The sequence below is a fragment of the Acinonyx jubatus genome, chromosome E2 (assembly GCF_027475565.1).
Source record: "Acinonyx jubatus isolate Ajub_Pintada_27869175 chromosome E2, VMU_Ajub_asm_v1.0, whole genome shotgun sequence".
In the NCBI taxonomy this organism is placed as follows: domain Eukaryota; kingdom Metazoa; phylum Chordata; class Mammalia; order Carnivora; family Felidae; genus Acinonyx; species Acinonyx jubatus.
The window spans coordinates 9,565,960-9,586,516 of record NC_069396.1 but is presented as its reverse complement, the minus strand read 5'-3'; the positions used below and the strand labels follow the sequence as shown (position 1 = coordinate 9,586,516).

Genomic DNA, 20,557 nt, shown 5'->3' with positions numbered 1-20,557 from the left:
ATGATTTTTGATCAGGGTTTTCATACATTCTCAGCCTTTGTTGTATTTATAAAATACCGGTAATTAGGTCTACCTTGGAAGGGCCTCCACAGGGTAAGATGTGGCAAAATCTCTAATTGTCCCTTCCCTGAGTAGTATCTGCCAGAGAGTAGGTCCTCAAATATATTTAATTCACAGTGAGTGTTTGTCTTATGGAATGCATTTTGTAAATTTCTACAGGGGAAGAATGTCTTAAAGTTCTAGATGTGTGATGGCAGTTGACATGTGGCTTAACTAGGAAGTATGATCCTCACTGAACCTTTAACATCCCCACATCCTTCTGGGTGTTGCTTTGCAGACCGAGTATCCCAGAAAGGAGTACAGTGTCCTAAAGCCTGTGATTTCCTTAAGGAAGAAGGAGCAAATGTACGAGAGCCTCCCTTTAAGGAGGTAAAACTCTGGGCACCCCATCACACTGCAACACAGAGGTCCAGCCTGTGCGTAACATGTGTATCGTCCAGCCAAAGGGAAAGAGGAAGAAGCTGTTTATAAATATTGAAGAGGCAGGGAGAGCATGCACTAGGGCCAGGCTGCTTTAACATGCCTGCTGTTCCACAGCGGCTTCTAATGGACATTTGCAAGGTGGTGTCCCCCGTGCTCCCCCTCCCCACTCTAATGCCCTCGGAGAGGCTCTTCTGAAAACATGCAGTCTGTAACTTAGCTGGCTTTTAACACAGTTACCCAGTGTGATTCAGTGTGTCCCATTTGGCTACGAGGGAGGCGACCACAGAGCAGTCAGATGTGACTGTGGCCCCGTGTGCCGATGCCCCAACCAGCATGCGTTGTGTGCTGAGAAGGCGGTACAGCCGTCAAGCGCTTGGCTTCTGCAGGCGGTGTTGGCCTCACTTGGACACTCTGCATGGGTTCCCCTTTCCTCAGCTTCTGTTTGGACTTCATTTCCTGAAGCAAACCTGGTTCCGCTGTCAGATAAGCCCTCCCAGGCCCGCCACACACACACACACACACACACACACACACACACACTCTCTCTCTCTCTCTCTCTCTCTCTCTCTCTCTCTCTCTCCTTTTCTCTCTCCCTGTTTCTCCTCGATAGCAACTACCCTGAAACCATCCCAAGTAACAGGCTTCAGTGGACAAGCAGTATCATTAACCCGATACATCCTCTTGGGCCGCGTTTTTTTGAATTAATTCAGAAGTCGTAATGGCTTTTGTGTCTCAAAGACTTTTTCAGGCTCATTTTATGCTATTTGGGCTCCAGAATCCATTTTTTTTTCCAACTCTCTGATGTGCCTGATTTCATTGCTGCTTGCCAGCCCGAAGATTCTTCCCTGTGCACATGTGTTTCTTGTAATGTCTTGGTAGAAGGAGCACAGAGCAGTCCACATGGACATTCTGGCTCTTCTTTTGAGCTCCAGGTACTTGATCAGTCTTTTAAGGTGTAACAGAACAGTTTTACCAAATGGTTTCTGATGTATGACACAGATCCACATGGTGTCCCTGATTGACAGGTGGCTGTTGTCTGTTTAGTGAATAAATATCCCAGCTTCTTTCCCCTACGCTCCCCTTGCCCCTGGGAAATCATCATGATCTACATTTGTCTTAGGAAGGAGAAAGCAAAGACTGGCAACCTAATTCCTAAAAGGAACAGCTCAGGAGTTACACACTCTTCCATTTTTCAGGCCTTTGATAGAAGCCTGGATTCCCCAGCCACCTTCACGCAGGCTGGGAGACAGTGGCTTTCCCTGCCCAGCACACCCCAGGCTGGGGAAAGGGGAAAGCTAGTTTGAGGGACCCCAGTTCTCTCTGTCTGCGGTGTATCTTCATTATACAACCTGGAGGTGATTTTTAAATTCTAGTCTGTTGGTTTCTACCTTACTGTGTGAACTTAAGTATACTTATATTGCTTGTGATTATGGCTACATTGGTACTCATTTCTGAATTGCATTTCATGTTTCCTCTCTACCAAGTGTTTTCTTTTGTTATTATATTTAATTCTTTTTCAACACTTTTTTGGATTGATCCCCATGCATCATTTCCCCCCGTGCTGCTGGTTTGGGAGCTAAATCTGATTTAAAAAAATCATATTGGGGTGCCTGGGTGGCTCAGTCACTTGGGCATCTGACTTTAGCTCAGCTCATGATCTCACCATTCCATGGGTTTGAGCCCTGCGTCGGGCTCTGTGCTGACAGCTCAGAGCCTGGAGCCTGCTTCGGATTCTGTGTCACCCTGTCTCTCTGCCTCTCCACCCCCCCCCCCCCCCCCAGTCTGTCTCTGTCTCTCTCAAAAATAAATAAATGTTAAAAAGAATCATATAATTAGTAGCTGGCGGAACTGGGATTTCCTTCCTTCCTCCTTCCCTCCCTCCTTCTTTCTTTTTCTTTCTTTTCCTTTCTTTTTTTCTTTCTTTCTCTTGAAATTTTCACATACATATCTACATTTTTTTTCTTATAAAGGGTAAAGCTATTTCATGTCTCTCTTATGTTAACCAGACTATACATGATATAATGACTCAGAGAAATCTTCCTCCTTTAAAAAACTATCTTCCTTGTTATCGTTGTTTCAGTTCTTTGTCCAAGTCTTTTTAAAGTGTAATTTATTTGGTCCTGCAGTTAAGTTGAAAGATGCACAGCATTTGGGGATAATTTGACTGCGACTTGTCTTTTGTGTGTGTTCTCATCTGTTTCTGCCTTTATAGGTATTTTGGTTGGACCTAGAAAAGTCTGCTTAGGCACATGCCGCTTTAAGCGGGATACCTCGTTTTTCTCTGAGGGGTGTGTGTGTGTGTGTGTGTGTGTGTGTGTGTGTGTGTTATCTTTTCCATATTATCTGTTGAATATCTTGCCATGCTTCTGTAGAACCTCTGAAAGATTTCTCCCTTTGGATTCATCTATAAATTAAAAATAACTGTCGTGGTCACTTCTCAGGCACGATGATACTGTTACATGTTTACTGCCTGCTTTGCATACCGAGTTCATATCCATCATCCAGGAGTGTGGCCAACTTCTGAGAGGCAAGCCCTTGGTCTGCCAGCATGGAGCACCAGGAGAAATTGCTGGCTTCCCAACTGGCTTAGGGAAAGCTGTTCCTGCTAATATCCCTGGCCGACTTTTATCTCTGCCTCTGAATTTGTCCCAAGTCTAGTGGTGCATTATTCGTTCATTCATTTCCTCAGTTAAAGCCTGTCTCAAAAACCTACTCTGTGTCATTTGCTGCGTACAGGTATTTGAAATAGAGATATAAAACTTTGCATTTTAATTTACTATAAATGTCAGTGTGAATTATTGGTTGTTTGGATTTTCTTTCATAGTCTCCTGCAATGTTCTTGGGAATGGAAATTGCTGTAACCTTTCTGGAGGACACCCGGCCACGTCTACCCAAATTAAAATAAAATGTGGGCATCTCTTGATCTCACAAGTCTACTTTTTTTTTAAATTTTTTTTAACGTTTATTTATTTTTGAGACAGAGAGAGACAGAGCATGAACGGGGGAGGGTCAGAGAGAGAGGGAGACACAGAATCTGAAACAGGCTCCAGGCTCTGAGCCATCAGCACAGAGCCCGACGCGGGGCTTGAACTCACGAACCGCGAGATCATGACCTGAGCCGAAGTCGGACGCTTAACCGACTGAGTCACCCAGGCGCCCCTCACAAGTCTACTTTGAGGAATTTATCCTACAGAAACCATTCACATGTTGCAAAGTATAGGTATTACAGCATTGCTTTTAGTGACAAAAAATCCCAGAAAGGACCTAAAATAATACTCATTACAACAAGAAAAATGGGTAACATTTCCAGAGCATCCGCTTAAGATGCTTTCCATGGATATGTCTCACTGTATCCATACAGCAATCCTGAATGAGGAGGGTCTTCTATAATTTCCATTTTTACCGACAGGGAACATTAGACACTGAGAATTTAAGTAATAAGTTCATAAAGCCAGTGAAGGATGTGGAGGGCTGAGTCCTCCTAAGGGGATTGGCTTTTAATAAATGATTGAGCACCCCCTACAATGGCCTAAACATACTGGTTGGCATAAGTTGGGACCAGAGCTCTATTAAGATATATCCAGGGGAGCCTGGGTGGCTCAGTTGGTTAAGTGAGGTTAAGAGCCCTGCGTTGGACTCTGTGCTGATAGCTCAGAGCCTGGAGCCTGCTTTGGATTCTGCGTCTTCCTCTCTCTTTGCTCCTCCCCCACTCACGTTTCTCTCTCTCTCTCTCTCTCTGTCTCAAAAATAAATAAACATTAAAAAAAATGGGGCGCCTAGGTGGTTCTGTCGGTTGAGCATCTGACTTCTGCTCAGGTCATGATCTTGTTGTTGTGGCGTTCAAGCCCCATGTCAGGCTCTGTGCTGATAGCTCAGAGCCTGGAGCCTGTTTCAGATTCTGTGTCACCCTCTCTCTCTGCCCCTCTGCTGATAGTACTCTGTCTCTGTCTCTCTCAAAAATAAGTAAATATAAAAAAATAATAGATATATCCATTTTTGTGTTAGTTGGGAAAAACAAGATTGTAAGATAATGCATGAGCCTCAATGCTATGTTTGTAGGGAAACTTAGGTGCACCAAGTATTCACGTGTAGAAATTCTATTCGGGAAGGATGTGCATCAGGCTGTCTCTGTGTTTATCTTGCGGCGACGGGATTTGGGAGACGTTTTCACTGTATACGTTATCCACTTGTGTGTTATTTATACTTTCATCAGGGAGCCCGTTTTATTTTTACAAAACCCGTGATACATTTAAATAGCTGAAGAACACTTAGAGTTAATCAGAGCTTCTCGCACCATGCTCACACCTGCAAGCTGGCACTGGTGACATCTGGGGCCACTTGTCAGGGGCGACCTGTGCATCATAGGATGTGTAGTGGTATCCCTAGCCTCTCCCCGTTAGATGCCGGTACGCCCCTCCAACGAGCTGAGGCAACCAGAAATTCTCCAGACCTTGGCAGACATCCCTTGGTGGGGGGCGGGGGGGATGCCCTTAGTTGGGACCCTTTGAGCTGGACGCCGGCTGAGCCCTGTGTGGATTCCCCATGCCAGCGGTTCTCACAAAGATCCCGTCTCTGCATCTGAGGTCCTCCCAGCTCCATGCGACCGTCATGTGGAATCCAGAATCCTCTAAAGCAGAGCAGACGCATCTTCCTTTCCTCTTTCCGTTCACTTTACCTCCCCACTCTTGACTTGCCACCAGATACTCAGCGGGCCCCAGATCTCTATTTTCTGCTCTGCACCTCTTTCTGAATCTGGGAGTCGTTGGGGTGGGGGGGGGAACGGATACTTCTTTCATCAGCAGCTTCCCCCATATAGGGGGTTCCGGTGCTTAACAAGTTTCATTAAGAACACAGCTACTAAATATGCAAAATATATAGACTGTTCCTGTTGAGAATATAATTATACAGTAAATTAGCTCATGTCCAGTATGTTGCCTTTTAAGCACATCTTTGATGTTTCCAGTACTTACATAAGATATAGGGTCTGTTTATTAAGAGTCTTCAACTGTGTATAAAACTAGACCAGTCAAAAGTAATGGTGTCTGCTGAAGGATTCTTTATCATATGAATTTACCTTCAGGCATCTATTATTTATTTCAGCTATTTTATATGCCATTATAATAAATATTATGACAGAGAAAGCTTTTATGCTTCAACTTATTGTACTACTCTTTACTCGCCTGCAATCCTTCAGGAAAATGTAACCATGCTTTACCTATAGTTAACGTAAATCATCACTTACATTAGAATGAAAAATTCACTATGAAAAAAGGCTCTTTCTTCAATAGTAAGGCATAAATGCACAATCATGTTGACTGCCAAACTCCTGTGCCATTGCTGTCCTTCCTTAAACTGTTTTTAAGCTGCAAAGTGAACGCATCGCACGGAGGGAAATTGGAAGGTTTTCGAATATTTTCACTCTCTTGTTAGTTTCTGGCAAGATAAGCATTTTTTATCCCGAGCGCAAAATATTGCCAATTACTGTCTAAGCATTTTTAATAGTTTTGCTTTACGCGGCACGTAACTCCTACACCAAATTAAATAAGCTGTTACCCAGTGCAATTTCTTCTTGAATCAGCCTCACAATTACCTATAGATATTGATACAGTTATTTTATAAATTGAGTTCCAGCCACACCAGACAACGTTTTTGACCTGTGTATAATGAAGAAAGAGTTGTCATGATTTTCTTATTAGGGATGTTTGTGTATTTTTGCAGGTGGGAGGGCGGGGTTAGGAGATGCTCATGAGGGCTTTGGAGTGGGGGGGGGGGATGCTGATGGTTGATCTGAAGGTTAGGAATGACAAACTCAGCCCCTGTCCCTCAAGGCTTCACAAAAAATCCAAGGCTGTGCCTAGGAATGGTTTTTGGTTCGGTTTCCTATTTTGAGATGCAGAATGTGGTCTAAGGACTATTTTTCTTGTTAAATGCACAGTGGCATATAGACCGGTGCAGTGTTTAGAGCCATAAAGGAGACTCTCTAACTCTCATTTCCCCTTGGGGGCCCTATCAGATAGAGCATTTATCGGTGCATCCTCTTCATGTTTAGGCTTGGCCAAGATTGGGCAAATGCCCCATCAGATGTATTCATGATGGTTGTTTGAGTGAAAGGTACCAGATCTGAAAGGAGACACAATATCTGTGCGCTGGCGCGTTTTCCGGGGAAGATGCTGCCATTCCTTGGCACCATTAACATCACTTAAATAATACTGGAGAGATTAGTGCTCTGAAGTCCCACATAGGATATTGATGAATTATTAAACCAGTTTAGTTAGGTCTGTATTGTAGTTGAGTGAATAATGCCATGTCAATAATATGCTCAGCACCAGTGTCTCTTGCTGTTGTAAATGTGACAACTCCTATTTAAGGCTTCAGAACATAAAATCAGGACTGAGGGTATGTAAAGTGGAAGGGTGAGAGACATCAGCATAATGCAATTAAGGCCCATTGGATTAGAATTTGCAGGATGCCATTAGCAATAAGCTCTGAATGTAGATTATTGCCTTGGTTACATTTTCTCCTCCAGCAATAGGCTTCTCTTATAAATTCTAAATGCATAAAATAAATGGGATATAAAATAGACACAAATAAGAATATATCGATGATGTTAATTTCTTTATAGCTTCTCGGTGTTCCATGGTGACGACTTTGGCGACAGGGGTGCAGTGCAGTGTGGTTTCCAGCAAGGGTTTGAGCTTTGGAAGTGGCCATATCTCAGTTGGAAATCTGGGTCTGTGTCTCACTAGCTGTGCCGCTTTCAACCTTTATCAGCTTCTGTTTTCTGGTCTGTAAAATGGGGGAATGATATACACTCTAAAAGATTCTTCACATTACTATTAAATGAAAAATAAATGTCAGGCATACCATAGATGCTCCTTATTTTTTTGGATTTTATAATTAATGAATATATGTAAATTAGATTTTTTTTTAAGGAAAACACAGAAATTAACTCTTCTATCAGTGTAAGAAATGGGTAGTAAGCACATGCCCATCAGATCCACACAGATCGGCATCTTCAAGTGAAGATACACAGTAGCTAATTGCCCTTAAATAGTAAATCTCGTATCTGCCATTGCATGTGATGAGTCTCCACTGATGAGGGAGAATTCCCTCTGGGCGTACCAGAGGCTGGGCTCCCTGTGCCCGCTTAGCACATCTGGGTTTCTCCATCCTTCCACCTCCAACAACTGTCCTGGGTACTCCTCCTCTTGGCCAACGCAGAGGTAGTGTCCTCAAATACACAATGAAGAGCTGTCTCACCTGCTGCTTCCCTATGATTGTGTCAAAGGTGTGTGTGTCAAGCTGAGTGGAAGAAGCAAGGGTCACATACTAGATGAGACCATTCTGAAGTATACTTAGTTGATTTCACTGCGCACGCTCCATAATGCCCAATGGGTCTTGGTTCCCATGCCAAATACTCTGGGTTCACTACAAGGAGAAGTCAGACAGTGGGGCAAACACGTTGATATACTCCCAGCTAATTCATAGGCCTTTATGACTAATGATGTTTTAAACATTTTTTTATGTTTATTTATTTTGAGAGAAAGAGAGAGAGTGAGCACAGGTCAGGTAAGGGCAGAGAGAAGGAGAGACAGAAATCCAGGCAGGCTCCGCACCATGAGTGCAGAGCCTGGTGCGGGGCTCGATCTCACAAACCGTGAGATCATGACCTGAGCCGAGATCAAGAGTCAGACGATTAACCGACTGATCCACTTAGGTGCCCCAATGATGACTTTTAAGTAAAAGTTTCTTTTTGTAAGTATGCTTGGCCACTTGAATTATGTATATACATTTTTAAAAGGCTTAGTGCCATGAGCTGTTATTACCTTTTTTGTTCTTCCATTGGTGGTAAGTAAATTATGGGTGATACCTTTCCTCTTACATGTTGCAATGATGGGGGGAAGAAGAAAAGAAGTAAAGGAAGTGGAATCCGTGAAATATACATTTATTTTAGAGGCAGAGTTAGCGAATGAATGAATGGATTCATGCTTGTGAATGTTGTTGCTGTTAATGTTGACCAACGGATTTGGTGGTTTCCTGGTGTTGGCCTTGATTTGAGGGCCTCTGGGGAGTAACACGGCTGAGGGGGAGAGGACAGGTGGGTCGTATGGGCATTTTGGAGTATAGAACAGTGATTAAAATCATGGCTTGGTGTGAACCTGTTTCTGGCACTGTTATCTGGGTCAAGTTGCTCAAGAGCTTTCTGAACTTCAGTTTCTACATCTATGAAATGGTGGTGGGTGAAAACTGCCCACATTGGGTTGGGGATAGGTAGGGATGGGGGTGCTGTGGGTCAAGGACTCATATGACCAACATTCTGAGATCCCTCTTGTTGGCCTGTTATGTCCCATTCAGTCCTTTCAGTGAAGAATGAAGCGATTTGGTGCCGATGGTGGTGGGAGTGATGATGGTTATAATGATGGTGATGATGGTAGTGATCATGGTGACCGCAGTGATGATAACGGTGAAAACGACAGCAAAAAACACACAATAAGGGCATTCATTGCTAACAGTTATAGAATACATGTCCAGTAATCAGGCACCATTCCAAGTGCTTTACATACATTACCTCATTTCCTGGTAAGGTAGGTGCTATCATGATTTCCATTTTATAGAGGCATAAATGGGAGATGTAACTTACGTATCTGGTCAGCGCTAGACCCGGAATTCAGACCCAGGCAGTAAAGCTGGAGTCCGTGGCCTTCACCAGCATCTTTTAGGTTCACACCAATCATTGAATTTGGAAACTGGGTTATCATGGCCTCAGGGGGATTCAGTGAGTCCCTTTCCTCCTGTTTTGGGGTCCTGTATGATCCTCCATTGCAGAATTGCTATTCAAACTCTCTCGGAGCTGCTTATATTAATTTTATGAAGTACAGAAGGGAAACCACAATTACTCATGTACTTTATTATTTTTTTAAGTTTATTTATTTATTTTGAGAGAGAGAGAGAGAGAGAGAGAGAGAGAGAGCAAGCATGAGCAGGGAAAGGGCAGAAAGAGAGGAGGAGAGAGAGACTCCCACACAGGCTCCACACTGTCAGCACAGAGCCCAGTGCGGGGCTTGAACTCATGAACCGTGAGACCATGACCTGAGCCAGAATCAAGAGTTGGATGCTCAACTGACTGAGCCACCCAGGCACCCGTAATATACTTTACTATTGAAAACCAGTGGGTACCACGTTTGAGCAGTGGCCCTCCAAATAATGGTTGTAATAGTTATTATGTATGTGCCCCAGGCCTTATATATACAGCATATCTCATCTTTACTCTAATCACACAAGGCCAATGCCTATTTTCAAACAAGGCACTGGAGCCTGAGAGCAGCTCCAAAGTCACACTGCCAGTGCTGTGGTCACGCCGGGCTGGGGCTCCAGGTCAGCCTGGCTCTGCTGTCTCTGCTGTCTCTGCTGTGGATGACGTTTCCCCACTTGTCCATTTAAATACCGCGTGATCTCCGTATGGTTCCTTTGGTTTCAGGCGGTATGACATCTGAGTCACACTTGGCTAATTTATAGTCATAAAGTGATATGAGAGATCACTCTTGCATAACAACAGCACACAATCCCTTTGGCTTGGCACTCACAGACTCTCGAATCACTCAGACCCACTGTGCAACTCAAAAAAGGATAGACCAAGGGCACTTGGCCTATTGAGGGTGTCAGTGGACTGTGCCACCAGCAAATGTCCTTGGGCCCCAGGGAAATGGAGGAAGAGCATGTGGGATGCTTAATTACTGCGTCTTTCTGGCTGAGCCTGGGGGGTCAGGAGCAGGTGGGCTTCTGAGCTACTTAGAAGTTGCCTGATGCTTCATGTGTGGATGCCACCTGTGCGGTTCTGTTTTTAAAATGATGGGTACCAGCATCTGTATACATAATTTAAAATAAATTTACATTCTCATTCTGCCTGAGATGAGAAGATTGTGTACTGGTGCGATTAGAGAGAAGAGTAAGGATTTGGGGAAGGGTTGAGAGAGGCATTTTATACCATTTTAAGACTCAAAGCTCTTAATATGAAGTTCTTCCTGTTAAGCAGTGCTGGGCGGGTGAATGGGTGGTTGGGTGGATGGATAGATGGATGGATCTATCTATCCAGATGGCTGGGAAGAAGGGAGGGACCTATGGAAGGCTAGCAGTTCATTTTAGAGTTGGTGGAATTAGAGAGGTTGTTTTTTGTTTGTCCATATCCATCTGTCTTTTCTGAATTTTTTCTGTAATTAATGAAAGTAGGACGTGGGAAGTGGGAAGTGAAATAACCCTGGAGAGGGCAAAGTCATTAAATGTGTGTTAGTCATTACCGGTTTTCGTTCCATATTTCTGTTTCTTCCATATGTATATTTCTCTGTGTGCTCTTGGGCACATGGAAGGTTGCACCTTCTGAAGCTAAGTGTAGCCCACATGACTTGCTCCGCCAATAAAATATGAGCAGAAGTGACATCTGCACTGCTTCCGTGTGCAGTTTGTCCCATTCTCTTCCCCACGCTGTAGAAGCGAGTGATGTTGCCGAAGGTGGAGGCCCCATCTGCCTGGGATGGGCGTGAAGTATGGGCGAGTGGGAATCCTCGGCTGTTTAAAGACATTGAGGCTTGGGAGCTGTTCCGTAAGGATAGCGAAGTGCATCCTGATTTATCCGAAGCCACTTGTGTGAACCATCCTAAGGGACTTGGGCCATATTTCATTGGCCATTCTAAACTACAAAGGGGTTTTAAGCTGGGGCTTTGTATATGTGCATGTTTTGCCAATCCAAAGAGCAGACTGAGGCCAAACAAGGCCTCGGGTTTTTATGTTCTAGATGGCGTATGCTAATTTAACACCTCTTAATAAAAAAAAAAAAAAACAAAACCCACCGGTTCCTTAGTGGTGGTGGAACAGTTCTGTGTCTTGAATGTGGTGATTGTTATATGAATCTATACAGAGAAGCAAGTGTCATAGAATTATTCACCAAGATATTCCCAATAAAAGAAAGTGAGTGCATCCCCAAACTGGTGAAATCCTGGTGATGTCTGTGCTGTAATGAACTGTGTCGTGCCATGGTCCGTTTTCCGGTTGTACCCGTGTACTATAGACGTGGCTAAGACAGCCCCATTGGGGGTGCTGGGAGATGGCTCTGTGGGCACTCTTGGTGCTATTTTTGCCGCTTCTTGTCAGTCCGTAGCTATTTCCAAGTCAAAGTTAACAACAACAACAACAACAACAACAACAGAAAGTTCACGAGTTAAACCAAGAACGTGAATTGTGGTCAGTCCCAGGTTCACGTCCAAACTTGGCAGAAAGCTTGCCTCACCTAACAATCAGCAGTTTATGCCTCAGAAATGGGTTCTCTTTGCGGTGTCTCAGCCCCTGCCTTCCCCGTTAGAGCATGTCCCCGGAAAAACACTTCTATAACGTTGCTAGGTTTGTTGGACAATCAGAAGAGCAACCCCCCCACCCCCTACCCCCCACCCCCCACACAAACACATCCACCCTCCCTAATTCTGCAAGATGTGTTTTCTCTTCCCGGAGCTTACAAGATTGCCCGCAGTTTGCATTTCTCAGGGTCAGTAGCAGAAACCGGAAACCTGATGCCGGGGGCAGGAGAATTACCTGAGTAATAGTGTGTGGACTTGAATCACTGTCCCCAGGAGCCTAGTAACCCACAGCCTGTGGATTAGTCTGTTGAACTACTCGATGGCTTGTGACCCCTTGTTCCCTCTGGGTGTGTATGTTCTGATTTTGTTCTTATTGGTAGTGGCAGCTCAGTACTTTATTTTAGAGTGGAGGTTGGGGGGGGGGAACCAAAAGATAATTCACCAGTTGTAAGTTACACACACAGAAGGGTATACTGTCCCACTCGGCTGAGCCATCATTTTTGTTGGGATATTGCTTTGGGGTCACCACCTGGGAATGTTTCCCCTGTTGTATGAAGGAAATATTTATATGCATTTTTATGATACGTTACCTGCACATCCCTTGGGGTGTCCCTAAGGGGCTTGGCTGAGAGGAACAGTGTCCTTCCTCACCACCCCTTCCCCAACAAAATGAATATTTGACTTTCCTCTTGTGATACATTCAGAGTTGTCTAAGATTCTAAGTGAATGTTCTAAGTGGTGAGGCTGGAGCCAGAGGGGTTCGGATGAGGTGAAAGGCCACTGTATCTGCTAACTGTTAATGTCAAATTGGGTGGTCCAGCATCTATGAAGCATAAGAACCTATGGGGAATAAAAGCTAGCCATTGTCAGGCTTGGTTCTCCCAAGAGATTTCAGTCATCAGACACACCAGCTGTGTAGACAGAAAGCGAGCGGGGTTTTTCTCCTGGCCAGGAGGCCCAAGCTGTCCACAGGCTACAGCCTCACTCGTGTGCGCTCATTTCTGCCGCTGGCGCTTTCCTTGTCTATAGAACGAGGGGTGTGGCCTCAATCACTGTGGATCCCCCAGCCCCACTATTCTCTAATCTTAGGAAACTTTTTGTGTAATGTTTATTTATTTTTGAGGGGGCGGTGGATGTGGGGCTCGAATTCACAAAACGCGAGACCATGACCTGAGCTGAATCGAGTCGAACACCCAACCGACTGAGCCCCTCTGGCGCCCCAGTGATCTTAGGAGACTCTTAACACCCACGCGTTGGCACCTTCCCTCTTCCTGGCTCAGGTCAAATGCTTGTCCTCCTCCTTCCCAAATCGGCATGTTTGTGCCTCTGCCACTGTTGTCCCAGGAACGTACATCTACGTTGGCCAGCTTGCTTTTGCTGCCTGTGTGCTTTTGGGTTTGGGGACGTCATTTAATCACCGTACACCCATCTCCCTAAAACTGGGCTCTGTGAGTACACATGACCTGGATCCTCCAGGATGTCACAGCGAGCTGGTTCCATGCGGTCTTCTTGAGAGCGTCATTTTATCCACCACGCTGCACTGGAGTGCACCCGCACCACCGTTAGTCACAGACTCGCGTCAGGGAAGGAATTTGGCACGGCAGACGTCTTCTCTCCTTCTCATAAAGTTTATTAAATCCCTTCTGTCTTCCAAGCTGGATGTTAGGTGTTTTATACTTCTTCTCACAAGTCGGTGAGAAGGTAGTTAATGTTCACCTTTTACAAATGAGGAAACTGACCCTCAGGAATATTAAATGGCCCCAAGTCAGTTGGCCTCCCGGCTTCCCGTGCCTGATGCTTATTGTTCGAGGCTGGGTTACAGCCCAGGACTTAGGCGGCCAAGATCAATGGGCACAGATACGCTAAGCACCTCAGCACAGATTGTGTCTCTCCCTGATAAGACGGCTGAGGTGGAGGACGTTCTCCACTGTGCCATCGCATCCCCATTCATAGTATCGGAAGTAGCTTGTTACGCTACTAGTCTCACTGTCACTAGCAGCATAGTCTAGACCAAAACTCCCAGGCTCACCATTTGTTTCCTGGGACTTTCCTTACCTGAATGAGCAGGTGGCCCCTACATTCTTGGCTGTGCATCCTTTGGAGGAGATAGGTCTAACAAGTGATAGTATTTAGGGGTGCCTGGGTGGCACAGCCAGTTAAACATCTGACTCTTGGTTGTGACTCAGGTCATTATCTCACGGTTCACAAGTTTGAGCCCCACGTCGGGATCCATGTGACGGTGTGGAGCCTGCTTGGGATTCTCTCTCCCCCCCCCTCCAAAATAAATAAACTATGAAAAAAGAAGTGGCTATATTTAATCTCATACGCTGCAGCCCAGCCAGACTCACAAGTGGGGAGTGCCCCATAAACACTGGGGAGGCTGAGAGGCAACCCTGAGCTTTCCAGAAATGTGTTAGGATGCTGTCTAGTGGAGCACGATTGCTTCAAATCCTGAGGCTCCAGGCCTTCTAGTCTCCGGCAAAGAGGGAACGAGGGCTTCGGCGTCAGACTGTGGTGAACCCTTGCCCCCCACCTTTGTGAGCTCTGTGATCTCTTACAAGGGGCCACATGTAAAACGGGGAGAGTGTAACCCACTCTGTTGTTCCAGGGAAGAAACGAGATGATGCAAGTAACGCCCGGTGCAGAGTCCGCCCTGGAGAGACAGCAGCCACTCTTACTATCTGCATGCGCCCACCCAGCTGTAGTTTTCTGGGTTGCTAAACCAGAGGGCTCTTCGGGACCTGGGTCACTCAGGGTCCACTGGAATAAATGAGTTTTGCCTGCTTTTGTATTTTCTAGAAATGAATCGTCTTTAGTTTCTGATGCAGGCTCGATGGAATCATTCCAGAGCCCCGATGGCAGCTTTTGAGATTAAAATGTCATCTACTGAATTCTTGCACGAGCCAGGCTTTGTCCTGGCGTTCCCCTATTTTCATAGTTTTTTTTTTTTAGGACACAGATGGAGAGGAGATGTGTGAGCCTGAAGACCCTTTGGAGCGTCTTCTGTGCGCTGAGTGAAACAGCACAATCCCCAGCCTGTGGTTTTAGCGGATTCCCAGCCTCACATCCTCCCAAACTTGGCAGTAAAAGCCCTGTTCTTCCATTCATTCCGATGATTTATATTCTCTCTGGGCGTCTAATATTAAACAGGGGAATTCCGACATGTTCCATAACACATTTACTGTAACTTGATACCATGAACTAAACTTGCTGTTATTTATCATTTCTTTTTTATTTTCTCTCATTCCAGCACAAAGCCAAGGTAGAAGCAATGACCCTGGACCTCGCTCTGCTCCGTAGCGTGCAGCATTTTGCTCAAGCGTTCAAGGCCAAGAATGTGTGAGTGTTTCAGTGGAGGGTTATAGATCATAATATCTTGCTATTGTAATGTCTTTATCAGATGAACACAATTGGGAGAACGCAAGCACAAGGCTGTTGTGTTGTCTTGGCATCCAGACTGCAGGCTCATTTATATTGGCCCCGTTAGGGTGTCCCATATTTTCTTGACTTCTTGAGTCACCCTCATTATGAGATGTGCCTTCAGTTTAATAACAGCTCCCCCCAATAAAAATGGAAAGACACTGTTGAAGCACTAGTTAAAGTGGCTAATAAAAGCCAGCCGATTGTAGGATGCATCCTGATTACAGACATTTTGGCAGTGCGTCTCGGGATCGAGGAAAAGCGTGTTTTAATTGCATCCGGGAACGAGTAGCCTCAGTTACCCAGTACCGCAAGGGGGCCGAGAATCGAGAGCGTGAGAAGGTTCCACCGCATCCACGTGTGCAGTGAGCTTACGTGGCGCGTGAACGTGGCTCCGACACATGGACTCACGTCGTGAGAAACTCGCTCCTTCCTCTCCTTCTTGTTTATAGTCTTTCAACACGCCCGAAGGAGGAAGCCTTAGCTCAGGGCTGGCGAGCATTCATGCCACCACATGCTGGCCTCCCTTTCTATCAGAGACACAGCGGCCCTCAGACCCGGAGCTGGGGAAAGCAATGGAGGCTAGCTCAGTTTTAATTACGATATTTTGTTCCCAAGGGTTTATTTTTATGGTTCCCTCACATGGAGGGCCACCAGTAGTGGTTTCTCGTTTGACACAGTGGTTTAAATTTCATTAAAAAAATAACTGCATTTAATTTTTTTTTTTTTTTTTTTTTAGTGCATTGATTTGGACACGAGGGTTAAGTTAATGACAGTTTACATAGTGCCAAGGGTACGATAGTTCCACAAGTGGCCCCAGAATGACCAAATTTGGAGAAGGCTGACAAATGACCCGTTGTCTTTGGGTTAGGCTCTGTTGGGAAGCAGTCAGTGGTTTTCTAGTTCTCCAAGCAGATGACGGATGTAGGCGGAGGCATTTGAAAGCAGATATTCCAAAGGTGCTGGCCTGTGGCCAGCCCCTGTTGAGTCTGCCTCAGTTTCTCACTCTGCTCTTTCACACTGCCAGGAAGTCTGTTCTCCCAAGCCCTTTCGGGAGCTGGCAAGTGGCCTGAGTCCTTGAGGCTGACACACAGAGTTGGAGTTGGTGGCGGAGTGGCTCCATCCCCGTAAATGCAGGCCCCGCACTCACAGAACAGCTGGGTCACGTCCCCACCAAGCCCGCAGACCTGGCTGAGTCTGCCGTGCCTGTTCTGTGCCCTGTTTGGCAGTTGCTGGCTGCTGGCCCTCGCTGGTGTTTTCCGGAGGACGTCAGGTCCGGTGTGCCCCAGTCCCTCTTAAGACGATTGCTCGTGTCTACCTCCTCCACTCATGTCTCCACTTGCTTGTTCTCTTAACACACATTCAGTGAGTGCCTCCAGGGCCCCGGCCCCTCTTCTGGGCTCTGGGAAGGCAGCGGGGGCCGCGAGAAGCCCACTTCACCTCAGATGAGCCGTAAACCTCAGGTGCCAGCAAGCAGTTTTGTTGCTGAATGGCTAACTCCTCAACCTGTTACTTCTGTGGTTGTTTGCAAGGATAGCAGTAGTCCCAGCAGCAACAGCGAGCAGTAGCCACTCATTTATCGAGCATGCGTTGTGGGCCACGTGTCAAGAACCTTCCTGCGCATTTTCTCCCTGACCGCTGGCTCCTAGTCTGTTACACGGACAAGGGGAGCGCGACTGGACGCGAAAGGCTGGTTAAGGGGGGCCCGCGGCTGGGAAGCAGGAGGGGCGGAGGGCCCCTGCGGCCGTCACTCTGGGCCTCCCCTCACCCACCGCGCGGTCCTGTCTTCTGCTTGACTTGCGGTGGAAACTGAGATCAGAGGTGGGGAGTGGCTCTCGCAGGGTCACTTGGCGGGTCAGGTGCAGCCGTGGGACTTCCGTCCGCTTCTGACTGTCACGCTGTCCCTGACACGGAGAGGCTCTGGCAGAGGCTCGCACAGGCTGCCTCCTTCGGCTTCCTCGTTGGATCCGAGCGGTGCTGAGGCACGCCAGCTATTACATAATGGGACCGCCGTCCAAGTCCTAACAGGACCGTCAGTTAAAGTAGTTCAGACATCCTCACGTTCAGCTGCCTTTTGTAGTCCCCCCGCCCTCAGATGCACCTCTTTTGCTCTAATCCCAGATTTTGGCAAATGGCTGAATTTTTGTCCTTCTGGGTTCAGAAACGAAGGCGATTTTCCTTTTTAGCAAAACCCGGTACCGCAAACCTCTTTTTATACGTCTCTCGAGATGCAGTCTTTCACACGGCTTAGAGCAATATTGTGGTGGCGAAAATATGCATAAAAAGTGAGTGATTTTACTTTTGAAACACCGCCAGGGCGAAGTCTCTTCTGGAAAGGCAGATGACAGCTTGGTACTTACAGGGCTTTAGATTCCGAGCGCTGTCAGAAGTGAATTTAAGTACTGGTGACTAGGCTGCCAAAAAACACGTGTAGCCTCCTCCTTCTCATCACCGCCCATCTTCAGACATTAAAATCTCCTTGTGTGTAAAACATAATGACAAGTGAAAGAAAGGCTGCCGGTTCAGAACCAGCCTCCTCTTGGCGCCGTTGGACTGAGGAGAGAAAAAAAACCCTCGCGTCGCAATTCCGTTGGACACCCTCATCTACCGTAACGTTTTCAGGCGCTTGGGCACACCAGCAACACGGTCAGGCTCCTTGCTCCCGTGCGAGTTCCCCCCGGATCCTGCTCCAGCTCACGCGAGCCTCCCCGCCCCGGGAGAGGTAGTGTATTGTGCAACCCAACGCAGAGAAAGCTAGAAACAGATGCTCAGCCGAAACGCTGGTGAAAGATGCCGTCCGTCGTCCTGCGGGTCCGCCCTCCCTCTGCCTTCGACCAGGAGATGTGGATTCAGCCTCCTCCGGGATCTCTGCGGAGATCTGCTTCTTTGCAGGGGTGGGGGGTGGGTGAGGGGTGGAGATGGTGGTGGGAGGCACTCTTAGAATGAGCGCTACTGATGATTATATACAATCATAGCTGCTAGTCGGCTTGTTGATTACTCTGTGCAAGGCAAGGCGCTAAGCACCTACACGTGTATTCTCTCTTTACTACAACCCTAGGCATTAGTCACCTTTGTCTGTAGTTTACGAATGGAAAGGCTCCAGCCTTTCACAGAGAGGTTAGATCAGGTTTCCAGCTGCAGCCAGTGGTGGATCCGCAGTGTGAGCCCAAGTGTGTCTGAATCTACAACTCTCCTTCTTGCTATGTCTCATGACTCACTCAGTCCCACCTTTTAGTACGGATTCCTGTACTGGGATGTATCTGAGTAAGAAGTTGCTCGAAAAGCTAGCAGCTTAAAACCATTAAAACCAAGAAACATTTTTATTTTCTCTCTTTCTTTCTTTTTTTTTTTAATGTTTTTAAAATGTCTTACTTGTTTTTGAGAGATAGAGCATGAGTCAGGGTGGGGCAGAAAGAGAGGGAGACACAGAATGCAAAGGGGGCTCCAGGCTCTGAGCTGTCAGCACAGAGCCCGACACAGGGCTAGTGGGTGAACCGAGAGATCATGACCTGAGCTGAAGTCGAACACTCAACCGAATGAGCCACCCAGGCGACCAATCTATTCTCTCTCTTTCGGTTTGTTTAGATCAGTTGTTTGTTCAAACTAAGTGAATGCACTTTATAGGTTTCCCCTCAAAAAAACCTTCTTTTAATTAATGCAACTTACTTGGTTAAGGGACAGGGTTGTCCTCTAGAGTTTTCTGTGTTCTTTACGTCAGTGACTACATCCCTGTGGTGCCGCTTATCGTGTTCTTTTGTTCTTTTGTCTCCCAAGTTTCTTGTGAAGTGTAGGTAACTCTAGTGGCTTGGTCCGGTGCCTCTTTAATTCTGGGGCAAGAGTGCTGCATAGGGACAGCATAGTCTACCATGGAGAGGACAGACATGGCTACTTGCCAATGCCAGCTTTCCTGGGCTCAGCACGCCCTGACCGCTCCGTTCCTCTGCTCACCTCCATTTGCATTCATTCCTTCTGTTATTCTTTACTCAGTCTTCTGGGTGGTCAGGCCCGGAATCCTCCTCCTGCTTCCAGACAGTTCTCCCCAGAGTTAGTGGTGGTGGTGGTCGGCCAGTGTGTCTCAGGTCGAATTATGTTGGGCATTACTGGAAAGTTCCAAGCCAAAGCCTGTGGTAAGTCCCAACCAAACTGAATTTTGAAGGAAATTTTGTTTAAGCTGCAATCCTGGAAAGCAGCCAGGCTCCACGCCGCCTGGCAGGCGGAGGCATCCGTCAGAGTACGAAGAGCTGGGACCTTTACTAATCATTCAGACCCAATATTGGCATTTTCTGGAATGAGCTCTGCCACGATAGTTGGTTGTTTGTGCTGCTGTGACGCATTTTCATTCCTAGTTTCTAGCTGCTTGGCTTACTGAAAAGTGCGTATTTTCACCAGCTGCTGGACCTCGGAGCTCTGTAGTTTTTTTTTTGTTTTTTGTTTTTCACAAGATATTATAACGTTTGAGTTCCAGATACTCCTGAAATAATGGACACCTCGATTCCAATCCTGAAATTTTAAGAGTTAGTAATGGCACCTAATCTAGGAAATTCTTGGCTGGGATCCCAGGTACCAATCAGCTCTTACGCTATTGACCAAGGGTTTTGATTTGTTCTGGAAATTAATTGAAATCGATAGTTCATATTAAAATAATATACACAATTCTGAAGGTTTCTAGAACTATATTTTCGAGCATGGATTTCTACACTTCCTTCTCAGCTTTCTGTCTCCAGTATAGTTTAAGGAAAGTAGACTTTGTTTCATTTAGAAAATAATACAGAATAGTGACATTTTAAAAAAAAGTGCTAAGAGAACAGTTTTCTGTTCTTTATTTTTTAAACATTTGAGGGGGACGGTCTTGAACAAAGTTACTTATTTTTACTTTTTACTAAATTGCTTTCAGAATTTGAATCTACTAATCCCAGATATAATATTCTTGGATTCTTATTCCAAATTTTGCCATCTCAAATCTTTCTATGGAAATGGGTGGGCCATAAATTATAAATAAATTCTACATTTTGAGGGATAAATTACCCCAAGGACCGATGTGTAAATTACAGCTTAATCTTTCTTTTTCTCCTCAGCTCAATTTTAAGAATAATGTTTTAGCCGACATATCTGCATTACTCTTTTTACTCTTTGCTCAACATGAGAAATCCATTTCTGGTTTGCCCAACCAAGGATTGTATTGCTTTTCTTCCCAGTATGAAATCTAAAAGAAAAGAAAAAAGGAGAGGCAGATTTTGCTATAATGAACTCTCTAAATCTAGATCTTAATTATGACTTTTTAAGGAAAAATTTAAAAAGGCTACAAGTTA

The 20,557-nt window shown here is 45.8% G+C and overlaps 1 protein-coding gene across 1 annotated transcript in view; it reads left to right on the top strand.

Annotated features, from left to right (window-relative positions):
- Positions 1-20,557, top strand: part of WWOX (WW domain containing oxidoreductase) — a 308,278-nt gene that overhangs the window by 235,914 nt on the left and 51,807 nt on the right. Inside the window, exon 6 of the mRNA XM_027076510.2 lies at positions 15,079-15,167. Within this exon, the coding sequence (XP_026932311.2) occupies positions 15,079-15,167 (89 nt within the window). The remainder of the gene's footprint in view (positions 1-15,078; positions 15,168-20,557) is intronic.